A 25,837-nucleotide genomic window follows, 5' to 3' on the forward strand; every position below is an offset into this window, starting at 1 on the left:
ACTTCCATTTGCCATTGGTTGTCATCAAAGCAAGTGCTCTTTGAACATCCATATGTCTCCTCATGTTCAGAGGGAATCAGGTATTTACTTAAAAATTCATGCTTTAATACATATAGATGACAGTTATCTGACAGAAATATCCATGATTAAATTATACAGACTGTTGACGTGTTGACAAATGATCTGTTAAAATATTTTTCTTTTTTTTCTTTTTAATAAATTAAACTAATATGTGATATATATTCCAAATGTCAGTGCTTTGTGTAATTCTATTTTCATTGTGTTCAACCTAAGTTATTAAAAATAATAATAATGATGATAATTAGCATAATTAATATCCGCTGTCATGAATTTCAAAGCTTTAGAAGAATTTTTTTTTTTATGAAATGTCCAAAGTGATACAATTATCCCTGCTTTCTTGCAAAAATTATTGGAACCAATGCAGAAATGTCTAAAACAGTGATGTGGGACATGTCCTCATTTATAATAACTGCTATGCCCATGCCAACATAGCAAATGTCTACTGGCCCAGATCCGGGCCAAACAATCACTTTTCCCTCGGCCCAAGTGCCGCAAAGAATCTGGCACACCATGGATTTCACGCAACCCAGATGTAGGCCAGATCTGGGCCAACAGTATGTTGCTGTCTGGGAATACAGAATCTTAATATTTCATATTATTGCTTTGTATATTACTATAATTGCAATTATTCATTTTGTGACATGGTTTGGTAATCCAGACAGCAACATAGAAGTGTGTAAGAGACGACCATGTTATTTATATATATATATATATATATATATATATATATATATATATATAACAAAATTACATTTAATAAAACTATAATTTAGTGCAGTTTAATGCTGAGCTGATTTGAGCCACATATCACATGACTGATCTGGGCCACACCCCTCCCACCAACAATCGGCCCGGATATTGTTTGCCTCATCCACGCCGTGCCGTTGTTGCCTCAAATGGCCCAGCTCTGGCTGAACGGGTACATTCAGCTTGAGGCCACATTTGGGCCAAGTCCATTTGCTATGTGGGTGGGTTCTGCAGATTTCTAGTTAAACAAGTCTCACTGAGAACAAAGTACCAGGCTTGAATCAGCTCTCCTAGTTTCAGGTTAATTTTTATTGACTTTCTCCCATCTGTTACATACCCACTCCAGTTCCCCTCAGCATTTGCATTTGTCATTCTTTTTTTACCTTTTTTTTTACACAATTTAACATTTTGTTGATATTGTGAGTGCACACAAATAAATGTAGACCCTTTTCAAGTCAAGTCTGCTTTATTGTCAGTTGTTCAACAGGTACAGTACATACAGATAATCGAAATTGAGTTACTCTCAGACCCCTGGTGCATACAGATAACATTAACAGTAGAGCCTAAAAATCAGTCACACCGTTGATGGTCAGATGAACGTGCTGAGGGGGCGCTCTCCTGAAGTCAACAACAATCTCCTTCGTCTTCTCCAAGTTCAGAGAGAGATTGTTGTCCCTGCACCACCCAGCCAGGCGGCTTACCTCGTTCCTGTAGTTTGTCTCATCTCAGTTTCTAATGAGACCCACTACAGTTGTGCCATCCACAGACTTAATGAAGAGGTTGGAGTTGTGTAACGGTGTGCAGTCATGGGTCACTCGAGTGAAGAGGAGGTGGCTCAACACACATCCTTGGGGGGACCCAGTGTTCAGTGTGATGGTGCTGGATGTGTTGCTGCCGACCTGTACTGCAGGAGGTCTTTCAGTCAGAATGTCCAACAGCCAGTTGCAGAGCGAAGTGTTGAGCCCCAGCTGGATCAGTTTGTAAATGAGCTGTTGAGGGATGATTGTGTTTAATGCTGAACTGAAGTCTATGAACAGCATTCTGACATAGTGATGAATGATTACTCTCACCTTAATTAGCAAAAACTGACGGCGTATCTACTGAAAAAAAAGTGGACAAAACTAGCTGTTCAATTCCAGGCTGCAGCAAAGTCAGAGTGTGCAGAAGAATCAATTGTTTCCTGTGGTCTTGTCCTGGTGGTCGTCTGAGACAAGGTCTTTACAGGGGATCTGTATCTGGGGCTCTAGTTGTCCTGGTCTTAGCTGTCTTTCAGGGCTGTAGAGGTCCTTTCTAGGTGCTGATCCACCATCTGGTCTGGATATGTACCGGATCCGGGTGACTGCAGTGACCCTCTGATCTGGATACAGACTGGATCTGGTGGCTACGGTGACCTCGGAATAAGAGAGAAACAGACTAAAATTAGCGTATATGCCATTCTTATAATGATGTAGCAAGTTCATCAGGTGTTATGGGAAGTGTTCCCAGTTCCGGTTTACCTAATTAATGAAGGCTAAAAATCCTCTAATGGAATTGGATATTAGAAGCATTTTAGTGTGTTATGTGTAAGCCAGGTTAAAGAGATGGGTTTTTAATCTAGATTTAAACTGCAAGTGTGTGTATGCATCCCTAACAATTGTTAGGTAGGTTATTCCAGAGTTTATGCACTAAATAGGAAAAGGATCTACCGCCCACAGTTGATTTTGATATTCTAGGTATTATCAAATTGCCTGAGTTTTGAGAATGCAGTGGATGTGGAGGATTATAATGTAACAAGAGCTTGTTCAAATACTGAGGTGTTAACCATTGAGGGCTTGATAAGTAATAAACAAGATTTTAAAATCTATATGATGTTTGATAGGGGGCCAGTGCAATGTTGACAGGACCGGGCTAATATGGTCATACTTCCTGGTTCTAGTAAGAACTCTAGGTGCTGCATTTTGGACTAACTGGAGTTTGTTTATTAAGTGTGCAGAACAACCACGAAATAAAGCATTACAATAATCTAACCTTGAGGTCATGAACACATGGATTAACATTTCTGCATTTGACATTTGAGAGCATAGGCCATAATTTAGATATATTTTTGAGATGGAAATATGCAGTTTTACAAATGCTTAAAATGTGGCTTTCTAAGGAAAGATTGCTAACAAATATCACACCTAGGTTCCTAACTAATGACAAGGAATTGACAGAGCAGCCATCAAGTCTTAGACAGCATTCTTGGTTATCACATGCAGAGTTTTTAGGTCCTTTAATTAACACCTCTGTTTTTTTTTCTTCAGAATTTAGTAGTAAGAAATTACTTGTCATTCAGTTTTTTATATCGACTATGCATTCCGTTAGTTTTAAAAATGTCTATGTTTCGCCAGGCCACGAAGAAATATAGAGCTGAGTATCATCAGCATAAACATGAAAGCTAACATGTTTCCTGATGAAATCTCTCAAGGGTAACATGTAAAGCATGAAGAGAAACGGCCCTAGTACTGGGCCTTGAGGTACTCCATACAGCTCTTGTGAACCTCTTCGTTCATTGCTACGAATTGATGGCGGTCATTTAAGTACAATTTAAACCATGCTAATGCACTTCCACTATTGCCAACAAAGTGTTCTACTCTATGCAAAAGAATGTTGTGGTCAATAGTTTCAAACACAGCACTAAGATCCAATTGCACTAATAGAGAGATACAACCACTATCAGATGATAAGAGCAGGTCGTTTGTGACTCTAAGGAGAGCAGTCTCTGTACTATGATACGGTCTGAATCCTGACTGGAAATCCTCACAGATACCATTTGTCTCTAAGAAGTAATATAATTGTGAGGATACTACCTTTTCTAGTATCTTGGACAGAAAAAGAAGATTTGAGATTGGTCTATAATCAACTAGTTCTTTGGGGTCAAGTTGAAGTTGTTTTTTTTTTTGTTTTTTTTTTTTTTATGAGAGGCTTAATAACAGCCAGTTTGAAGGTTTTGGGGGCATATACTAATGACAATGAAGAATAAATAATAGTCAGAAGAGGATCTATGACTTCTGGAAGCACATATTTTAGGAGCTTACAAGGAATAGGGTCTAACATACAAGTTGCTGGTTTAGATGCTTTAACAAGTTACAATTATTCCTTTCCTATAGTAGAGAATGGGTGAAACTGTTCCTCAGGGCATCTATAGAGCACTGCCTGATGCGATACTGTAGCTGATGCCTGCATGGTTGGAATTTATCCCTAATAGTATCGATTTAATAAGTAAATTAGCTCATAAAGTCATTAATTACTGCTGTGATGTTGGGAAATATCAACACTTGTTGATGCTTTATTTTTCCACTGTATTGAATAAATACCTGGGGTTATGTTTGTGTTCTTCTAAAAGAGAATCAGATCTAGCAGTTTTTAATGTTTTTTTTGTAGGATAAGTTACTCTCCCACTAAGCAATACAAAATACCTCTAGTTTTGTTTTCCTCCAGCTGCGCTCCATTTTCCAGGGTGCTCTCTTTAGGGTGCGAGTGTGCTCATTATACCATGGTGTCAGACTGTTTTTTTTATTTTTTCAAGTTTCAATGTAAAAAAAAGAAAAATTTTTGTGATGGTGATTACGTAGGTATGAATTTAAACAAATTAGCATATCGTGACGTCACTGACTGGGTCTTCAACCTGTGCCTTCGGGCACATCATTGCAAACCCCATTTTAATGATGGCTATATAGACCACAATAAAATGTATATCTTTGGCAAAAACATGTTTATTGCATGAATTTCAGGTGAGAAGAAAAAAAATAGGTACTGTTATACTGTTTTACTTGCATCCACCGCTAGGTGTCAATGCAACCTACAAATGAGAGACCGTTTACTTTGCTTTCTTGGGTTGTCAGTTTGAAAAAAATCCTGTTTGCTTTGAGTGACAAGTGTTCATTGAATCCATTGTAAAATCGATTTTGCATGTCTGTGTCAATCCTGAAGTTCCTGCAAGGTCCCCCTGCTCAAAAAGGCACATTTACAGACCCATTTAAAGTTTGCCCAAGGACATCATAATGATTCAGAGAAGGCTTGGGAGAAAGTGCTGTGGTCAGATGAGACCAAAACTGAGCTCTTTGGCTTTAACTTGACTCAAGAAATGCTGACTATGACCCCAAGAACACCATCCCTACAGTGAAGCACAGAGGTGGAAACAATAATGTTTTGGGGCTGTTTTTCTGGTAAGGGTACAGGATGACTTGAGGGGCAAATGGACTGGGCCATTTAGTGTAAAATCTTTCACTAGAACCTCCTTCCATCAGCCAAAACACTGCAGATGGGTAATGGATGGGTCTTCCAGCATGACAATGATCCGAAACATATCACCAAGGAGCTGCTCAAAAAGAAGCACATTAAGGTCATGGAGTGGCCTAGCCAGTCTCCAGGCATCAATCCTATACAAAATCTGGTAAGGTAACTGAAAATTCAAGTTGCCAAATGGGAGCCAATAAATCTTAAGAAGTCAGAGGATCTGTAAAGAGGAGTAGATCAAAATCCTTACTGTGTGCAAAACGGGTGACTATCTACAAAAAATGTATTCACCTGTGCTTGTAAACAAGGGTTTCTGCACAAAATACTAAGTATTGTTTTGCCTGGGGATCAAATACTTATTTCACTCACTAAGATGCAAATCAAAGTCTAACCTTTCACCTAACCCTCATTTTTTTTTTTTTTTTTTTTTTTTTTTTGGTTGGTGTCCTTATATGTAAAAAATGAAAGAAAAAATAAAATACCCTACCATAACAATTCCAGACCCTTCATTTCTTTGTGTGCAAACTTACAAAATCAGCAGGGGATCAAATAAATATTTTCCCCACCGTATTGTGTATTTTCATGGAATGTGGCATTAACTAATTGAAGGGATATAAAATGATATGAAAGAATGAAATACATTTTAAACCCTTCTCTTTTCTCTCTTAAGATCAGCTTGGATGCCCGGAAAATCAAGCTCCTACGCCTGCCGGAGGGAAAAGCCTCCCCCTCTGGAACTAGACAGACTGTCTTTGAGGTGTGTGTCTGTCCCAGTGGAAAACTCTTCTTATCACAAGCAGGAACTGGCTCCACTTGCCAGATCAGCAGCAACTTATGCCTCTAGATATTCATAAAATCCCTTACACAAACACATACAATTACAACACACTTCAACTTACAGAGGACTTGTTCTTCTCTTGAAGAATCCAGATGACATGAACCGAAAAGAACTTCCTCAAAATTCATGAAAATACTTTGTAAAACAGTGTTTGAACAAGAAACTTTCAAGGTGATCACAAGAGAACTATTCGACATATCGTGACAGTCCCCATTCCGATGCATACATTGCTTTTACTCGTCTCTCTCTCTCTCTCTCTCTCTCTCTCTATATATATATATATATATATATATATATATATATATATATATATAGGAAAGTACCATGAGTGCTTTATCTTGTATATCCTACATAAATATTACAGTTTCTTCTGTTTTGAGGTCTATGTGTAACATCAAATTGTGTGTTATTACTCAAGTTTTACATCTACAGTCCTCCATCTGAGATGCCTCCTATGACAGTCATCACCTATACCCAAACTGTGCTTACACTGGGATAAAGCCCATACACTCTGTTCAAAAGGAAGAACAGTGCCTGTGCCTTAATTCAATACATTTGTGGCAAGAAGCACACACCACTCACTTTAATTTACACAAGAACAGTTGCATTTAAATGGTTAGTTCACCCGAGAATGAAAATTTGTCCATCTTCTACTCACCCTTGAAGCATCCTAAGTTTATGTGACTTTCCTTTTTCAGAATAATCCAATCTAAGTTATGTAAAAAAATTGTCCTTGATCTTCCAAGCCTTTCAATGGGGGTAAGCAGGTGTTTGTTGTCAACAGTTAAAGTGAAATAAAGTGCGTGCATCTGTAATAAAACGTCCCTTATTTCATGTCTTCCGAATAGTTGACAACAAACACACGCTTACCCCATTAAAAGGCTTGGAAGAGCAAGGACAATTTTTAATATAACTTTGATTGGATTATTATGAAAGAGGAAAGTCACATACACCTAGGATGATTCGAAGGTGAGTAGAATATGGACGAATTTTCATTATCACGAACTAACCCTTTAAGTTACTTGCTTTTGCTCCACAAAGTTAACAACATTTTTGGCAACTTAATTGCAGAAAAAATGTTGAGAAACCAGTGACCCCAAGTTCATACATTATGTGCTGACTTCTGCTTTAATAATAATAATAATAATATATATATATATATATATATATATATATATATATATATATATATATATATATATATATATATATATATATATATTAGGGGTGTAACGATACGCGTATTCGTATTGAACCGTTCGGTACGACGCTTTCGGTTCGGTACGCGGTACGCATTATGTATAGCGAACGGTTCGTTGGAGTAATTAATTATATTTGAAAAAAAAAAAAAGAGAGAGAGAGAGAAATATAATGATATGCGTTCAACAAGGTAGCCCAATAACCCAAACAACGTAACAGGCAACGCCCCTGACACTCCCGAAGAAGAAAAAAACACCATCTTATATGTTTATGTTAGGCTACTCAGCAGGCGCTCGCTCACTCAGTACACGCTGAAGGCTCGTTGCAAAATAGCCAATGCGTTTAACAGACTAGAAATGAGAAGATCCTCCAATAACCAACAGGTCTGGTGTTTGGGTGCACTTTGGATTCCCTTTAAGCTATAATGGTGATGGCAAGAGAGTGGTGGATAAAAAAACAACGGTATGTCGCATCTGCAACATGACAGGGTACACCAGCGGGAATACAAAAAAAAAAAAAAAAAAAAAAAACATCAGCGGGAATATCTGGGATATATGCGTCAGTACTATCTGGGAAAAGACGAAAAAAAGGAGAAACATGCACGCAGCAAACTATCCCTGCAGCATTTAGACACTATAGCTTACAGGGAATCCAACCCAAACAACAGACCTGTTGGTTATTTTAGGATCTTATATTTCTGGTCTGTTAAATGCATTCGACATTTTGCAACGAGCCTTCAGCGCGTGCTGAGTGAGCGAGCGCCTTAGGGGCCGTTCACATATCGTGCCTAAAAACGCATGGAAAACGCTAAGCGCGTCTTTCTCCTCCTTTCCAAAGCGCTTGGGCAGAAGCGCTCATGAGGCGTCTGTCTTTGCTAAGCAACAATGACGTGCTCTCTCCATGAGACGCGGAAATTTCAGCGAAGGATAAATGGATTTGCAGCTCTAAAAATCGCTTGCAGTAGCTCTGCTACTGAATTTATTTCAAAATTGCAATCCATATACAACTATGATCAGCTGATCCTTCATCTTGGCTGAGCTCTCAACGTTGTTACGGGAAAGGATGAAGCTGATTGGTTAGTTCTTGTCACATGACCCGCGGTGCGCTTGCGGCATTCTGAAAAGTTGAGATGTTTTTACATTTTGCTGTATCTAAAACGTATCGAACCGAACCGAACCGAACCGTGACATCAGTGTATCGTATCGAACCGAACCGTGAATTTTGTGAACCGTTACACCCCTAATATATATATATATATTTCAGATTTTGTTTCAATGTTATTTTATTGGTTTGGCACACAATGCAGAAAAGTTGAAATTGGGAGAAACACTTGACGTGTGGATATCATATGACCCCTTTTATTATTATTATTATTATTATTATTACTGAAGTAAACCTTCTAAACTTTATGACATAGTATAAATATACATTGTATTCCAGAATGTAAATGCTGCAGTTTATTTTATTTTTATGTAGGTCTCAAGTGACTCTATGAAACACTGAATCTTGTCTCCTAAGTAATTGCATTTTAAACTCCAGTTGGTAATATTTATCTGAAATATAAAAGTGAGTGGAAAAAAAAAACTCATTCTCACTGTAATTCATTACCACTTGATCACAAAATTTGAAACAATGAGGAGTGACATCTGTGATCATTGTTTGAAAGCTGAAGCCCCTTCCAACTGTTGACATTCTATTAACATACTAAATGCTATAGGTAGTGAAAGGAAATAGGAACACTAAAAAAGCTGTAGGGAAAAAAAACAGCATCACAGAAGGGCTTAATCAAATTAATTGTATTTAGATTTTTCAGGAGAATTTGAAACTCGTGGTGTCTGTGTGTGTGTTTGCTATTGTAATGAACTTTTGCATGATACTAAAAGACAGAAGCCAATGACATGCCTTGTGTTTTTTTTTTTTTTCTTTTTTTTTTTTAGGTAATAGCAAAAACATATGTTTGAGTCTTCCCCTTTTATTGAATGAATCCGCTAAAAGGAGGACTTTGGAACTGATACTCATATTGTTTGATGAATTGTTGTGCTAAATAAATTCAGCCATTTATGTTTAGAAAAAAATTATAATAATAAATAAATAAATATATGCAGTGCCCTCCATAAGTATTGGAACAGTAAAGACAAAATAGCTTTTTATGCTGTGAAGTCAAGACATTTGCAAATATGATTAAAAGATGAATATGCGACAACACTACAGAATGTCACATTTTGTTGTTAGGTCTTTCGACACATTTTACCAAACAAAAAGGACCACACTTTCAGAGTCTATCCCACTATTTGAAGTGAGCATACGTATTTGTACAGTTGAATTTAAGGCAGATGTAAAAGTTTAAAAGCTATCAGAGCAGTGAGTCTGCAACCCATAGACTTCACCAGGCTCTTGGTCTTACGCTTTGAAATGCTTTTCCCCAGCCTTTAATGCAGCCAGTTCCAACTGTTGCTTGTTTTGGGGAATTTATGTCTTTAGTCTTCTCTTCAGCTGGTGAAATTAATGTTCAATTGGATTTAAATCTGGAGATTGATTTGGGCATTTCTTTGCCCTGATAAAGTCCTTGAATTAACTGGCAGAGTGTTTTGGGTTATTGTCCTGATCCAATATGAAGTGTTTTCTAATAATAAGTTTGGTGGCTTTTTCTTGAATATTGGTCGCCAAGATGATTTTGTACCCTTCCAAATTCATTCTACTATTGCCATAATACATTAAGTCATCATTAAAATTAAGAGGTCCTGTTCTAGAGACAACCATGCATGCCCATGCCATGACACCACCTCCACCAAGCTTTACAGATGAGGTTGTATGCTAAGAATCATTTGTAGTTCCCGTTTTTTCTCCACACTTTTGCTTTCCAATCATTTAGTTAAATGTTCATTTTTGTCTCTTCGGTCCATCAAATCAGTTCCAAAACTCTACTGGCTCACATTTGTGAAGAATCTTGCCTTTCTATTTTTGGTGCTGATCAGAGGTTTGCATATTTCTGTGTAGCTTCTGTAATTCTGTGTCAAATTCTCCTGTGGACTGTAGATTGACAGAGCATCACCTCAGCTTTCTGGAGGTTGTTGATGATTTTAAAGCAGACATGTATTTTAAAGTTCATTTTCGCAGCTTTTATGATTTGCCTGTCATCAACTTCTGTTGTTTTTCTCAGCCGATCAGGGGTGTGTAACTAAGTTAGCAACTTTGTTGGTAGCAATGCAATTTCCCATTGCCAACCAACTAAGTTGCTAACAGGTTACCAACTATGTTTTTGGGAAACGCACCCCAGGTCGTTGTTGGTTGCTGATGTCGCCGGTAGTTTCCAAACTCTTGATTGCTCTATGCCCTTTGTTTTTCCTACAATTCTAATTGACTTCCTCTTTTCTTTCAGCATCCAAATTCCTTGCTTTTATTTCAGAGTCGGCTTCCTCGTCTTCATCCTGGTTTGTGTGTGTCATCATTGAAAGCAAGACTTAGAATGCAGAAGCAATGGATTTAACTGATAAGACACCTTTCCTGCTTTTAATATCTGAAGAATTAATGCAACATGACACAACTGAACATTTAGAAAGACCTGTGAGACAACTGTTCCAATACTTGTGCTCACATCAGACAGGGAGATGAAACTCTAAAAGTGCTGATCTTCTTGGCTGGTAAAACATCTTTTTGTCGTTTCACCCAATAATAAAATGTGACATTCTGTAGTTTTGTCTCATATTCATCTTTTAATCATATTTACAGATTTCTTGACTCCACAGCAAACAACAACTTTGTCTTTACTGTTCCAATACTTATGTAGGCTACTGTGCATAGTTAATTTAGTTTCCTCTTTTCTCCCCAATGTTGCTTAACACAGACATTACTTCTGAACAATGAGTATGAACGATTTTGTATAAGGAGCACAAAATGTTTCATATATTTTTTGATAATAAAACTAAAGCTCAGCGTAACCTAGCTTTCAGTGTGTGACACTATACTGGACAAGTCTCCAACATGTATACATATGTGTAAATAAAATCTAATATTGGATTAAGTAAACAGCTACATAACTAAATGTCTTGGGTTTAATATGCATAATAAATGAGCCCCAGCCAAGACCCAAGGCATTTAGTTCTGTAATGTTATGGGCCCCAGCCTAAACCCAAGGTATGTAGGTCTGTAAGTTTTTTTTTTTTTTTTTTATTGTGTGCAGCATTTTATTCTGTTTTTGGTCTTTCAGACTTTTGGCGACCACATTGCAGAAATTCAGTGACATTAAAATTTTGTTTAACATTTTGAGATATCTGGAAACTCATTTATTTTATTGGAGGTAAAAGTGACGGAAACTTTCGCATATTCTATGCTTCTATGCAACATACTTGGTTGTAGAGAGAACTCTATTGATGCAAATAAATATGTCAGCTATCTATATTAAATTTATTATACCTTAATGTATACAGTTTGTATTTATGAATTGAGCTCCAACCAACACTGAACCAATAAACTTGACAAAAGAAAAAAGTGGATGAGGGCCAATTTTTCAAAGCTAAACACCGGTTAACGTTTTCTTGGAAGTCTTGGTTACAGTTTATTTTAAAATGATGTTAGTACAGTGTAACTATTAAAATAAGTATGGAGTTATAATATTAATTAACTATTTGTACTCATTGTAGGTTAAGAGTTAGGGTTTGATTTAGGGTTATTTGATTGGAATTATGCTTAATCTACGGTTATTACTATAAGTACATGTAATGTGTAACTATGTCATGTTAAAATAAAGTGTTACAAAATTGTCTACTGTAGCATCAACTTGAAATATATAGAGCACAGTATTTTTACAAAGTTCTCTGAAACACTTAATTATGATTGGTCAGTCACTGCATTCAGCGGTCAGATATTTCTTAATAATGACTATCCTTGGCAACACTGTAACTGACCACTCTCTGCAGTCTCTACAACTATATAAAATAATAACAACTCAATATATCATGTCCATGTATTTATTTGGTAAGTTATAAGCAGAATAATGGGTAGCACTTTATTTTACAGTCCTGTTTCCCATGTACATACTATGTACTTATTATAGTAATTACAATAACTATGTAATAACTAGGTACTAACCCTGAACCTACCCCATAACCTTACCCTACCCCATGTAGTTACCTTGTATTACCAGAACTTTTGTACTACCAGAACTTTCTTAGATAAATACACTGTAAGTACACTATAAGTACATGTAAGTACACGTACTATAAAAAAAAGTGCAACCGAATAATGTACAGCAAGATATGATTGCAAAATAAACCACAACAGGTTGATTATGACCACCAGCAAGTTGCATTCAGTGTTATTTTGTTCTTCTGTTTGAGATAAAAAAATAAAAAAATAACCGTAAGAATAAAACTCGTAATAGAACTCAAAACATCTATCTGTAGCGGGGCCTTTAAGAGGAGAAAACTACCTCTACATATGCAAGACTAAGGTGAATGTGATTTCACCAAGTACAACATGTTCCTGGATCAACAGCCTTGTTGATCCTGGCACAACATTCCAATCAATCAATCAGAATGGAGATATAACTTTTCAGGAAATATCAGTTTTAGGCTTACAATCAGGGTTAGGTGCTTTTTCACCCCAGCTGTTATTTCCCAAAAAAAAAAAAAATTGTGGGTAGAGTTATGTTTAGGGGTAGGGATTGGGTTAAGTCTATATTTTCGACAATAAATGTTGATCCAGGATCATCAAAAGATGTTGATCCAGGAAGATGTCTTACTTGGCAAAATCACAGCGACTTCAAGACTACACCACCCTGTTAACAAGGGAAATATTAATACTAATGAACTTAACCACTTGCAAGGGACGCACATGAGTGTTGCTTTTGATAGGAGGGCAGGAGAGACGTGGATACAAAATCAAATACAAAAGCTTTATTTCAATAATAGAGCAACGATATTTAAAAAACTGTGGGACCATACAACATTCACAACAAAGAAAACAAAAAGGAGGCAGAGGCTTAACAATGGCAGGACACGATTTTACTGAGCACAAGGCTCCTATACCACTCTTACCACCCTGTGCACAGGTCTCAACTCACGCACACCAGTAAGGTCAAGCATGATGAACACACAGCACTCTGTGACAAAACCTTCACCATCACACGTGAGGGCCTACTAATGGCCTGCCCTGAAGCTTCGGCTCATGTAATGAAAAGACCAAATTACCCAAAAATGGTCTCAACATAAACAAGGAAACTTAAAGGCCATGTTGCAGATTAAACACCACTTTCGATTAATGGGTACATAAATCACTCAAGATATGTATATCATTTTAAAATGTCTCAAAAATGGTCTTAAAGACCTATTTTTTTAAGTTTTTGGTATTAACGTTTTTTTTTACGCAACTCGGTGATGACGTCATGTTGGGGAGAGGTCGAGGAAAGGTAGCCTCAGTCTAGTATGATGCAGCGTTTTAGGCAACCCGTAACCCATGTTTTTCCAACCTTAAACCCATGAAGTGCACTGGAACGGCAATCAAATCCGTGACTTCCCACCCGTGAACTCATGTCTCGTACTAGATCGATGCACTCCGAGTTCCGAGGTCACACAGCACACGAAACAACGATGACAGCCCATACGAATAATACTGCCTGCGGATGCAGTATTTATGCAAGTAGTACACGTTGAAAAAACTATTTTAGGTCAATGCCACGTTGCAATAAAATAAATAATCTAGTTACAATTCCTTGCACTCAGAAAGTTTGGCGTAACTTGCCTGGAATGGTACAAAGTCGTTAGAAGTTGTATGAAATAGTGATTACGAGCTCAAAAACCTGCCTGGAACGCAGCATCAGAACTATAGCGAATGACTGGGATGAGGAAGAGGTGGCGAGAGCAAACATGTATGATGGCCTGCAGCTGTGTAATTTCGATCCAGCCAGCTGTGAGAGGGCAAATGAGGAATTGCCAAGAACTGATGTCCGTCAAAGCCTATGCATGGTCCGAGGAGAATGAGTGGAGAGTTGGTGAAGTGTCCTGGTGAGTTGCTATCATTTAGCATCGCAGCAATGAGCACTGGATCTAGTTTACGAGCAGCAGTGCACAATAACGACACACACACACACACACACACACATATATATATATATATATATATATATATATATATATATATAATTTTATTTATTTATTACTGTCATTGAATAGCACCGAGTGAAAAATCATTGTTTTCTTTATATCTAGTGGCAGGGATCATGACGTTAGTTCAGAGAAGTACCGGTAACCTTTGTCATAGTGTCGTAGAACTGGTAAATTTTGTCTTTGTCATCTAGAAATAAAAGGCATCATGCTAGCTATATGGATGTTTTAAGCGTTTATCTCGTCCTCCGGTGAAAATGTTGTTGCAAACGTAGCCACGTGTGTGTTGCTGTGTTTGGTAGGTGCTTGTGTGGGCAGTGCTGTCCCATGTAAACTCCGTTAGAAAGCTTGTGCTGTAGGGAAGTGAGTGCATTTGGGTCGCTGTTGGTCGCTATCTCTCTATCTATCTGTCTGTCTATCTATCTATATACTGTATATAGTATATATATATATATATATATATATATATATATATATATATATATATATATATATATATATATTAGGGGTGTAACGATACGCGTATTCGTATTGAACCGTTCGGTACGACGCTTTCGGTTCGGTACGCGGTACGCATTATGTATACCGAACGGTTCGTTGGAGTAATTAATTATATTTGAAAAAAAAAAAAAAAGAGAGAGAAAGAAATATAATGATATGCGTTCAACAAGGTAGCCCAATAACCCAAACAACGTAACAGGCAACGCCCCTGACACTCCCGAAGAAGAAAAAAACACCATCTTATATGTTTATGTTAGGCTACTCAGCAGGCGCTCGCTCACTCAGTACACGCTGAAGGCTCGTTGCAAAATAGCCAATGCGTTTAACAGACTAGAAATGAGAAGATCCTCCAATAACCAACAGGTCTGGTGTTTGGGTGCACTTTGGATTCCCTTTAAGCTATAATGGTGATGGCAAGAGAGTGGTGGATAAAAAAACAACGGTATGTCGCATCTGCAACATGACAGGGTACACCAGCGGGATTACAAAAAAAAAAAAAAAAAAACCAGCGGGAATATCTGGGATATATGCGTCAGTACTATCTGGGAAAAGACGAAAAAAAGGAGAAACATGCACGCAGCAAACTATCCCTGCAGCATTTAGACACTATAGCTTAGAGGGAATCCAACCCAAACACCAGACCTGTTGGTTATTTTAGGATCTTATATTTCTGGTCTGTTAAATGCATTAGACATTTTGCAACGAGCCTTCAGCGCGTGCTGAGTGAGCGAGCGCCTTAGGGGCCGTTCACATATCGTGCCTAAAAACGCATGGAAAACGCTAAGCGCGTCTTTCTCCTCCTTTCCAAAGCGCTCGGGCAGAAGCGCTCATGAGGCGTCTGTCTTTGCTAAGCAACAATGACGTGCTCTCTCCATGAGACGCGGAAATTTCAGCGAAGGATAAATGGATTTGCAGCTCTAAAAATCGCTTGCAGTAGCTCTGCTACTGAATTTATTTCAAAATTGCAATCCATATACAACTATGATCAGCTGTTCCTTCATCTTGGCTGAGCTCTCAACGTTGTTACGGGAAAGGATGAAGCTGATTGGTTGGTTCTTGTCACATGACCCGCGGTGCGCTTGCGGCATTCTGAAAAGTTGAGATGTTTTTACATTTTGCTGTATCTAAAACGTATCGAACCGAACCGAACCGTGACATCAGTGTATCGTATCGAACCGTGAATTTTGTGAACCGTTACACCCCTAATATATATATATATATATATATATATATATTTATCTATTTATCTATAATCTGCGTTCTGCGCTATCTGAATACTCTCGTCTCTCTAGTCACTCTCAATGCTCTCAAGGCGGCTTTGGTAAATTCAGTTCCCCAACGTGACGTGATGCAATGCATTGTGGGGGAAAGGAGGCTGCTGTAAGATGTACTTACTTTTTCGTATTATATTCCATTTTGTGATACCCAACAACATAAAATACAATGGATAAACATTTATTACCAACAAGCAAATTGCACATATTCGTTAAAAAATTAACCTTGCAACATGGCCTTTAAGTACAAAAAACTAACATTAAAATGAATAAACCAGGGGCCCTGAGTATGTTAACCCTGAAATGAGAGAAACTCTAGGTTTTCTGTTTCAGAATGGAAGGTTTGTCAAACCCAAGAAAGCAGAATAAGTCAAGCCCATTTCTGAAAGAGAGCTAACTTATACTCAGAGTCAGATACTATGGTAACATACTCTATGAACCTTTAGGGAAATTAAGTGACGTAAGTAAAATTATATGCCAGTGTGGTAATAAAAATAATCTTAATGCAATTTAAAAACAAGATTATTCTGAGTGTCTATTACTAAGTGCAAATCTACTGTAGCTCCGCCCTCCATCGGCAAATAAGGTTAAATACAACACATGTGAATAACGGCTTCAATGGTGTAGGCATTGTAACGCGAATGATTGAGTTAGAGTCAGGCTTTTGCCGAGCTTGTTCTTCTCACTTTTCCCATCACGTCACATTCAGTGTTGGGAACGTTACTTTAAAAAAGTAATTAGTTATAGTTACTCACTACTTGTTCCAAAAAGTAACTGAGTTAGTAACTGAATTACTCTATAATAAAAGTAACTCGTTACCAGGGAAAGTAACTATTTGCGTTACTGTAAAAAAAAAAAAAAAAAAAAAAAAAAATAACATTTGCTACATGTCAGAGAATTTGTACTTTTTTTTTTTTTTTGAAGTTTTCACAAAGTCAGTTGAAATGAGTAGAACAGACAGGTACATAACTTTCAATATTTATTGCACGTCAACAGACAGCAAGAGTTTTATCCTGCACTTCAAGTATTATCTTTGTAAGAAAAGTGTTTTTGACCACTAGCTTTGTAGATGCGTGTCAAACATTACATGTACACATTTCATGCACGTTCTTGCCTTTGACCACAATGAATTTGAAGCAGTGCTTATTAGAGCCCGACCGATATGGATTTTTGGGGGCCGATGCCGATATTAACTCGAAAAGAGCCGATTTATAAGCCGATATTTTGATTTTGAAAATAAACTGGAAATTAGACCCATTTCCTATAAAGTACACTTACACAACATTCAATAGCAAAATATCTCCCTGTTCTATGTATGTGGGCTGTATAAACCATTTTCCAGAAGGGATTTATGTAAAAAAAAAGCCTTAGATTACAGTCTCAATGACTAAACAATCGCACATCAAAATTATATATTTTTTAATGATCAAAAAACAGTTTTAAACATTTAACAGTTTTACTTCCAGTTGAAGCTTGTTTTAACAGTCTGTGTGTTTACTTTAAATAAATTATAATACTAAAGTTAAAGTAAAAAAGCTATACCAAAATATAATAAGTTAAAATAAGTTAAATATAAAGCTACATATAAAATAAATAAATATAAAATATAAAATAAATAAATATAAAATAAATAAATAATACCAAAATATAATTTAAGCAATGTAGAATGTTCTCAATATATACAACACACAGGCAGGAGGTTTTCCTCCTTCACTACTGTTTACAAATTATACTTTTAGAATTTTACTCTGTCTTGCTCTGAACTTTAATATTTGAACAGTGTTTTGAAAAATGTCTTGAACAGGGTGCTCAGTCCTTAGTACTGCCAGTTGAGAAGTGGCAGGTTGTAGTACAGGAAGCACAACATCTCTGCCTTGGAACCTGTTAGAGAGCTCCTCCTATCTTGATAGATGGCCCCCACAGTGCTGAATACCTTCTCACTAGGGACAGATGAAGGTGGAGGAGTGAGAAACCTCCTGGCCAATGGAGCCAGAGTCTGGAAGCGGCCAGCGTTTTGCCTCCACCACTGCAGGGGGTCACCTGATGATGATGATGATGACAAATACAAATGTTATATACTTAATATACAAAAGCATAACTTAATTTTATATCACTGAAAAATAAATAGTGAAACCTGTTTTGCGATCAAGAACGGGCTCTTGAAGATACCGATCCAGCTCCTCGTTCAGACTCTCAGACACCCCTGTCACTGTTTGCTGGCTCTGCAACATGTCCTCGTAGAGATGGTCAAGTACACTCTGCTTCTGGTCTAGGGACTTCTCCATCCTAGGTTTCTTTGAATATCCCTCGGCATCCTTATGAGTGGCTGCTGAGCTTGCTTGATGTTGTTTGTCTGCCTCTTCTTCAAGACAGGTTTTGGCCTTCTTGGTTGTGCTGTCAGAGAGGGGACGCTTTTTGTAACGAGGATCCAGCACACAGGCCAGCACTGCTTCTTTGGACTCTGCAATCTTGGAAAACCTTCTGGTTAGGCTGTCGAGCATGACCTTCCTCAAAGTCTGAATTCCTCTAGTTTCAGGACCCTGAGTCTCCAGAAATCTTTTCAAAACCTCAATGGTGGGGATGATGCATGATGCAGATGCATCAGACTTACTCACTTCTAGAGTAATTTCCTCAATTGGTTCCAGTGTGTTGACCAGCTTTTCGACCAGGTCCCACTCCTCCACACTTGGACATGTAAAATGTCCAAAGTCCCCAGAGTAGACTGTCAGTGCTCTCTTTTGCTCCTGCATCCTTTGGAGCATATGCAATGTAGAGTTCCATCTGGTCGGGCATGCCTGGAGAATGCGGTGTTCAGGTAGACCAACATCCTTCTGAATTTGTTCAAGCCTCTGCTTGGCAGGGACTGAATGACCAAAATGGGTTGCACACCTCTTCAGTTTGGCCAGGATGTCACCTACAGCTCTCTGTGCCTGGAGACCATCATTCACAACAAGCTGGAGGGTGTGAGCACTGCAGCTCAGGTCAGGCATATCCACCAACCTCATCCCCTTAACAACATTGGCTCCATTGTCCCTGAGCACCAGCAGCACACGTTCACTGTCTATATCCCACTCAGTAAGCATGTCTAAAAACAACTGTCCAATGTACTCGCCAGTGTGAGATCCACTCATGGCTTTCACATTTAGGACAACTTGCACCCTGTTCCATTCTTCATCGATGAAGTGAGCAGTCAAGCTCATTAGGGACTCAGTGGACCCTGACCAACAATCTGTTGTAAATGCAATATGCTTTGCATTTTCAACAGCCAAAAGCTCCTTTATCTTGATCACCACTTGCATGCACATGATGCAATTTTTCTGTGCGATAAAACTTTTCTGTCTTCAGAGTGTACCTAGGCTCTGCAGCAGCCAGCAGCCTTCTAAACCCCACACCTTCCACCACAGAAAAAGCTTGGATGTCTGTCGCTATCATCTCCATTACTTTTTTGTCCAGGTTTTTTGCCCTTGGATCTGATGGACCCCATTTGAGTACCTTATCAAATGCTTGTGGCAGGGTAGGCTGCTGTGTTCTAACAGAAAGAGTTTTTTGTACCTCACTCTGCTGCTGTGCCTCTTTATATTGCTCACTGTGTTTGGTTTTCAGATGAGTCCACAAATTGGAAGTGTTTTTCTGCTTCGCTTTGCTAGAGCCCTGGCTTACATTAGCTGCACATATATTGCAGAACACTGCATTAGAGGAATCTTTTGAGAAGTAGTCCCACACTTTGCTGCCACAGCGTTCACCTTTTTCAGCCATCTGTAGGGCAGAAAGAGAGACAGAGAAAGAATAAGCATGTTAATATCACCATGTATCATTACTCATGTCATCATTAGAATTATAATAATAATAATAATAATAAACAGGGATCTCCTACATGCAAAAATTAGAAATATATAGAAATATATATATATATTGTCAAGCAATAGGTATTACCTACTTATATTTAACTATAGTATTACAACATTTTCCTGTTATGTCTGTAAAGCTGTTTTGAAACAATCTGTAAAACAGAAGAAAAAAAAGCACTTGTTCAGCTCACATTTATTTACATGTCCCCTCTGGTTTAATCATTTCTGACGCACCTACTGTAACTACACTATATTTGCTCTCACGGACACATTCACAACGGACCCGTATTTTTTATCTTCTCCTCTTCTCTTTGTGCAGTCTGAATCAAAACATCGTCATGCACTGGCATCGTCATACGGAATCAATTCGAAGTTAAATGGTTAGTGTCATGAACACACCGCTGTCAAAAGTTAATAGCAAGCATTTAAGGGGCCTGCTAAAAAAGGAAGCTATATTAGTGTTAGAATAACATAACCGTTGTTGTTTTTTCGAGGCACGCTGTACATAACTTCTAGTCATTAACTATACGCTCCCCCCTGCCACAGTTACGCGGTCATTATGTGGGAAACACTGCAGATATATTTAGAATAAGTTAAACGATAACGTTATAGTTTGAACTCTTATTAACGTTCGCGTACTTCCACTGATAAACATGGTATTAGCTTTGTGGCTAATCTAATATAGCAATGCATTAGCGGCTGTAAATGATGTTACAGAATATTTAGAAGTGATAATGATAGGACCGTTAGCTAGAACTGTCACACTGTTTTTATATAAAAAAGTATGAACTAAATCTACAATCATTTCACATGACAAACGACAGACTCACCGTCAAAAGATTAGATCTCTGTGGCTCAGGTGATAGCGGTTCTTCTTCTGTAGTGGATTTCTGGCGCTGTTGTCAACTCTGGAGCTGGAGCCCTCTGGTGGGCAAACTATGCAACACTCATAACATGAGTGAAGCATGAGACTCTGTTCCTCATGTTTCATCGGCCATTATAAACGCCGATGCCGATTTAAATGCAATTAGCTTATATCGGCCGATAATATCGGCCGGCCGATATATCGGTCGGGCTCTAGTGCTTATATCTTCACCTTGAAAATGCCAACTTTTCATCGGATTGCTCCTGACTCGCCATCTCTGCTGCGAATCTCTGTTTGGCGCCGCTGGCGTAGCCGCGTGTGCCGGCATATGTGTAAAAACAATGGCTATGATTGGCTACCATGAAACACATGACTCTGGCTTAGCCAATCACAACCACTTATCTCGTCATTAACCCACCTGCTCACTCGCTGTGTGAGTCAGGGGTGCGTTCGGATTGCATAGTTTATTAAATCAATGCATAGTAATGCACCACATTTAACGTTCAGTAACGTTAATGGCGTTGTAACGACGGGAAAATTAATTAGTTAGATTACCGCGTTACTGAAAAAATAACGTTGTTTCCTAACGCCGTTCTTTTAAACGCCGTTATTCCAAACACTGGTCACATTAGAGTTTTTTTTTTTTTTTTTAAATAAAAAATACAATTTAAAAATTAACAAAATGTTCTAAAAGTGGAAGTAAAGTGCCCAACTATTGTTTAATAATGATAAAACTATTTATAATTGTAATAAATATAATAATTTACAATCTGTTATTATTGCATCCTGTTAGTGTATAACAATACTGAGGTGCAAATGTATCTGCCAGTATAAAGTATAACTAGCATCTAATTATTATTTACACTTAGACTGTTGCAAAGAACTCTTACTTTTACATGGTTAACAGAATATATCACTATTTTTACTGTACATTTTTTTCTGTAAATAGCATTTAGAGCTACTTGCACTTAGCCTACCGTAAATAGGATATATTGCTAAGAAGTATGTTAATTCCACTTAGTGTAAATAGCCACTGCCATATTTTTCTTACTCTATTGGCAGATCATTTGTAAAATAAGAAAAATGCACTTAAAGTATTATTATTAAATGGACAATAAGTCACTTTTTAGGTATTTTATTATGTAAAATCAATATTTTTATTCATAAATATGCCCTCAATGGTATACAAATACCTATGCCAATGTTTAAACTAATCCTCGTAAATGAAGAATTTATTATCTTTATATAAATGGGACGGGTAGGTCGACGGAGGCTTCCATGTAGTTCCGCCATCTTGCAAAACTATAATAGCAGAGAGGGACAAAAAGTACTAAGCCAACGCGTTTCCACAACGCGTTTTCGGTCAGAGCCAGAAACGCAGGTGCAGATCAGTGAGAGGCGCTTGAAACTGCACCGGCAAGTTTATAGGTCTGGATTGCATTCTTATTATGGACCATACATATGCCGCGCCACAGGAGAAGAAAACATCGTCGCCAAAACAGTAAAAAAAAAGAACGTAAAAGGAAACGTGACCGTAGATTACAGAAAACAAGAGTTAATGTCGGGGAAGCTTTTTCTAGGTGGAAAGAGCTAATGCTGGATAAAGATTTCAAAAGAGACGCTGAAGTGGCCTGTTTTCTTCTCGAAAGGTGGGTCAGTGTTTGATGATGATATCTAACAATGCACATACAGTATTGTTCAAAATAATAGCAGTACAATGTGACTAACCAGAATAATCAAGGTTTTTCGTATATTTTTTTATTGCTACGTGGCAAACAAGTTACCAGTAGGTTCAGTAGATTCTCAGAAAACAAATGAGACCCAGCATTCATGATATGCACGCTCTTAAGGCTGTGCAATTGGGCAATTAGTTGAATTAGTTGAAAGGGGTGTGTTCAAAAAAATAGCAGTGTGGCATTCAATCACTGAGGTCATCAATTTTGTGAAGAAACAGGTGTGAATCAGGTGGCCCCTATTTAAGGATGAAGCCAACACTTGTTGAACATGCATTTGAAAGCTGAGGAAAATGGGTCGTTCAAGACATTGTTCAGAAGAACAGCGTACTTTGATTAAAAAGTTGATTAGAGAGGGGAAAACCTATAAAGAGGTGCAAAAAATGATAGGCTGTTCAGCTAAAATGATCTCCAATGCCTTAAAATGGAGAGCAAAACCAGAGAGACGTGGAAGAAAATGGAAGACAACCATCAAAATGGATAGAAGAATAACCAGAATGGCAAAGGCTCAGCCAATGATCACCTCCAGGATGATCAAAGACAGTCTGGAGTTACCTGTAAGTACTGTGACAGTTAGAAGACGTCTGTGTGAAGCTAATCTATTTTCAAGAATCCCCCGCAAAGTCCCTCTGTTAAAAAAAAGGCATGTGCAGAAGAGGTTACAATTTGCCAAAGAACACATCAACTGGCCTAAAGAGAAATGGAGGAACATTTTGTGGACTGATGAGAGTAAAATTGTTCTTTTTGGGTCCAAGGGCCACAGGCAGTTTGTGAGACGACCCCCAAACTCTGAATTCAAGCCACAGTACACAGTGAAGACAGTGAAGCATGGAGGTGCAAGCATCATGATATGGGCATGTTTCTCCTACTATGGTGTTGGGCCTATTTATCGCATACCAGGGATCATGGATCAGTTTGCATATGTTAAAATACTTGAAGAGGTCATGTTGCCCTATGCTGAAGAGGACATGCCCTTGAAATGGTTGTTTCAACAAGACAATGACCCAAAACACACTAGTAAACGGGCAAAGTCTTGGTTCCAAACCAACAAAATTAATGTTATGGAGTGGCCAGCCCAATCTCCAGACCTTAATCCAATTGAGAACTTGTGGGGTGATATCAAAAATGCTGTTTCTGAAGCAAAACCAAGAAATGTGAATGAATTGTGGAATGTTGTTAAAGAATCATGGAGTGGAATAACAGCTGAGAGGTGCCACAAATTGGTTGACTCCATGCCACACAGATGTCAAGCAGTTTTAAAAAACTGTGGTCATACAACTAAATATTAGTTTAGTGATTCACAGGATTGCTAAACCCCAGAAAAACAAAATGTTTGTACAAAATAGTTTTGAGTTTGTACAGTCAAAGGTAGACACTGCTATTTTTTTGAACACACCCCTTTCAACTAATTGCCCAATTGCACAGCCTTAAGAGCGTGCATATCATGAATGCTGGGTCTTGTTTGTTTTCTGACAATCTACTGAACCTACTGGTAACTTGTTTGCCACGTAGCAATAAAAAATATACTAAAAACCTTGATTATTCTGGTTAGTCACATTGTACTGCTATTATTTTGAACAATACTGTAATTCAGAAAATATAACGAATAAAAAAGACATAACTACTAATTACAATATTTCATGTTTTCTACAGTCAGTAATTCATACTGTAACATTCGTTTGTTAGTTGTCATGTTGCAGTTTGTTTGAAATAACACACCTGTTCACCTGAAGGAAAACTCAACGAAGTGCTATTAGAAGACATCCTGTCAAAGCTTTTTGGTACATATCGCCTACCGTAGATGCAACGCGCATTTGAAAAAGCGAGGCGCTGGAGAGCAAAATTAGTTTGAATGCAAAATACTATTTCACCACTAGATGGGAGTAATTCCTACTTACAGTCCGTTTAAAGAGCCAGTAAGATGAAAATTCTAAGCTTCCTATCACTGTTTATAAGTCCTGTACATTAGGTTTAAATCAATCCAAGGTTAAAAAAACATTGACATTTTGTCAAAATATCATTTTAAAATTACCTCAATTCTCAGAGATCCCCAAACGGTTCGCGCGAAGCTGTTCAAAAGATTCAGTTTCCTTAAACCCCACCTTTTGGTAGCATACTGTGTTCTGATTGGTCAACTGACATAGTTTTGATTGATTGTTCCGCACACAACTTCACGGTAAACAATGCGTTAGCATCTGTTTGGGGTGAATTATGTCTTATTTCTCTCACCGCGAAGCAAACAGTAAAATAAAAAACTTGAACAGTCTCGCTGCTTTTTCTTCTGTGTGGGTGTATTCAAGCTGCGCACTTCAGTTTGAATTTGAATAGCGCGTTCAATGCGGGGGTGTAGTCACATTAGATATAACGAAGGGAGACATGAAAAACAGACATCGTGTTGTTTTCATATGGATTACTTTATCACAGAATATCTGTTTTCGGCAGCACTTGTTTTAAAGTAGACATGTCAAGCTTTCTATAGATATCTCTCTCATGTCTCTTCGTTGAGTATTCATGGAGTTACAATTCATTTTAATGACGTGTTTGTAAAATGAAGATCAGCGCAGACAGGCTGCAGGCAGAAAACATACTGATAAGACGCTCGGGAGAAAACAAACACATAACTTCATAATCATACTTCGCGTTGTGATTCGGAGATGCTCGTTGGTCTAAATAAAGTTGGTAATGAACCCTCTTTTATGGCCAAACGCCTTGAAAATCCTGCCTTGTACTTACCGAGATTAGAAAAGCAGTCATCAGTGAAATGTTGTGAACACAACAAGGATTTGTTGTACTGCTCTGGTATTGTGGTAAAAATGAATTTTAGCCATTGGTTCTTCTGATCTTTATTCTTTGGCAGTGATAATAAAACAAACTTGCCTTTACAATTAAAAACACACTGTCTCTTCGACATGATGCTATCACAACAACCAGAGCATCTTTGTGGGGGGGTGGGGCAGGTGAGAGTTTTGTTTCTCCCAAGACGGTAGGCGGAGATTATTATGCAAAGTGTTCCTAGTGACGTACATAGAGATGGGCAAAAGATTTGAAATCTAAAACGACTCGTTTCAGCGATTCAGAGTCGACTCCTTACTTTAGAAGCCAATAACTTTATAAATCGTGTACTTTTTGGTTTAATTACTTTGCACATTGTTTACACTGATGGACAGCTACATCATACACTGTAATACAGGTAATTTTTGATTTCCCATCTGTGTGGCTCTTTAATATTATTATTTTATGTATATATATATTGCATGAGATACCATGAAATTATTAGCTATTAGTTCATTAATCTAATGTTCTGCCAGTTATCACCTGTGATATTATAACACTGTGAAGAATTACATTTGTATTGAGTCTGAAGTGCAGATGGCTTTTTGGCGGGAGCTGTTG

General features: G+C 37.9%; 2 protein-coding genes across 6 annotated transcripts in view; one reads left to right on the forward strand and one right to left on the reverse strand.

Annotated features, from left to right (window-relative positions):
• The window catches only part of sgcd (sarcoglycan, delta (dystrophin-associated glycoprotein)), a 471,077-nt gene that overhangs the window by 425,861 nt on the left and 19,379 nt on the right, over positions 1-25,837 (forward strand). For all 5 annotated transcript variants that reach the window (XM_026195716.1, XM_026195718.1, XM_026195714.1 and 2 more), the window contains one exon: positions 5,756-5,842. In XM_026195716.1, the coding sequence (XP_026051501.1) occupies positions 5,756-5,842 (87 nt within the window). The remainder of the gene's footprint in view (positions 1-5,755; positions 5,843-25,837) is intronic.
• On the reverse strand, positions 17,917-19,427 carry LOC113038368 (zinc finger BED domain-containing protein 4-like). The gene has a single exon (XM_026195719.1). It carries the CDS (start codon positions 19,301-19,303, stop codon positions 18,104-18,106), a length of 1,200 nt encoding a protein of 399 aa, XP_026051504.1. The 5' UTR covers positions 19,304-19,427; the 3' UTR covers positions 17,917-18,103.

The sequence above is a fragment of the Carassius auratus genome, chromosome 21 (genome assembly GCF_003368295.1).
Source record: "Carassius auratus strain Wakin chromosome 21, ASM336829v1, whole genome shotgun sequence".
Taxonomy (NCBI): domain Eukaryota; kingdom Metazoa; phylum Chordata; class Actinopteri; order Cypriniformes; family Cyprinidae; genus Carassius; species Carassius auratus.

Coding starts and splice junctions, on each gene's coding strand:
- LOC113038368 (XM_026195719.1), bottom strand. CDS start 19,303: ATGTGCATGCAAGTGGTGATCAAGATAAAGGAGCTTTTGGCTGTTGAA.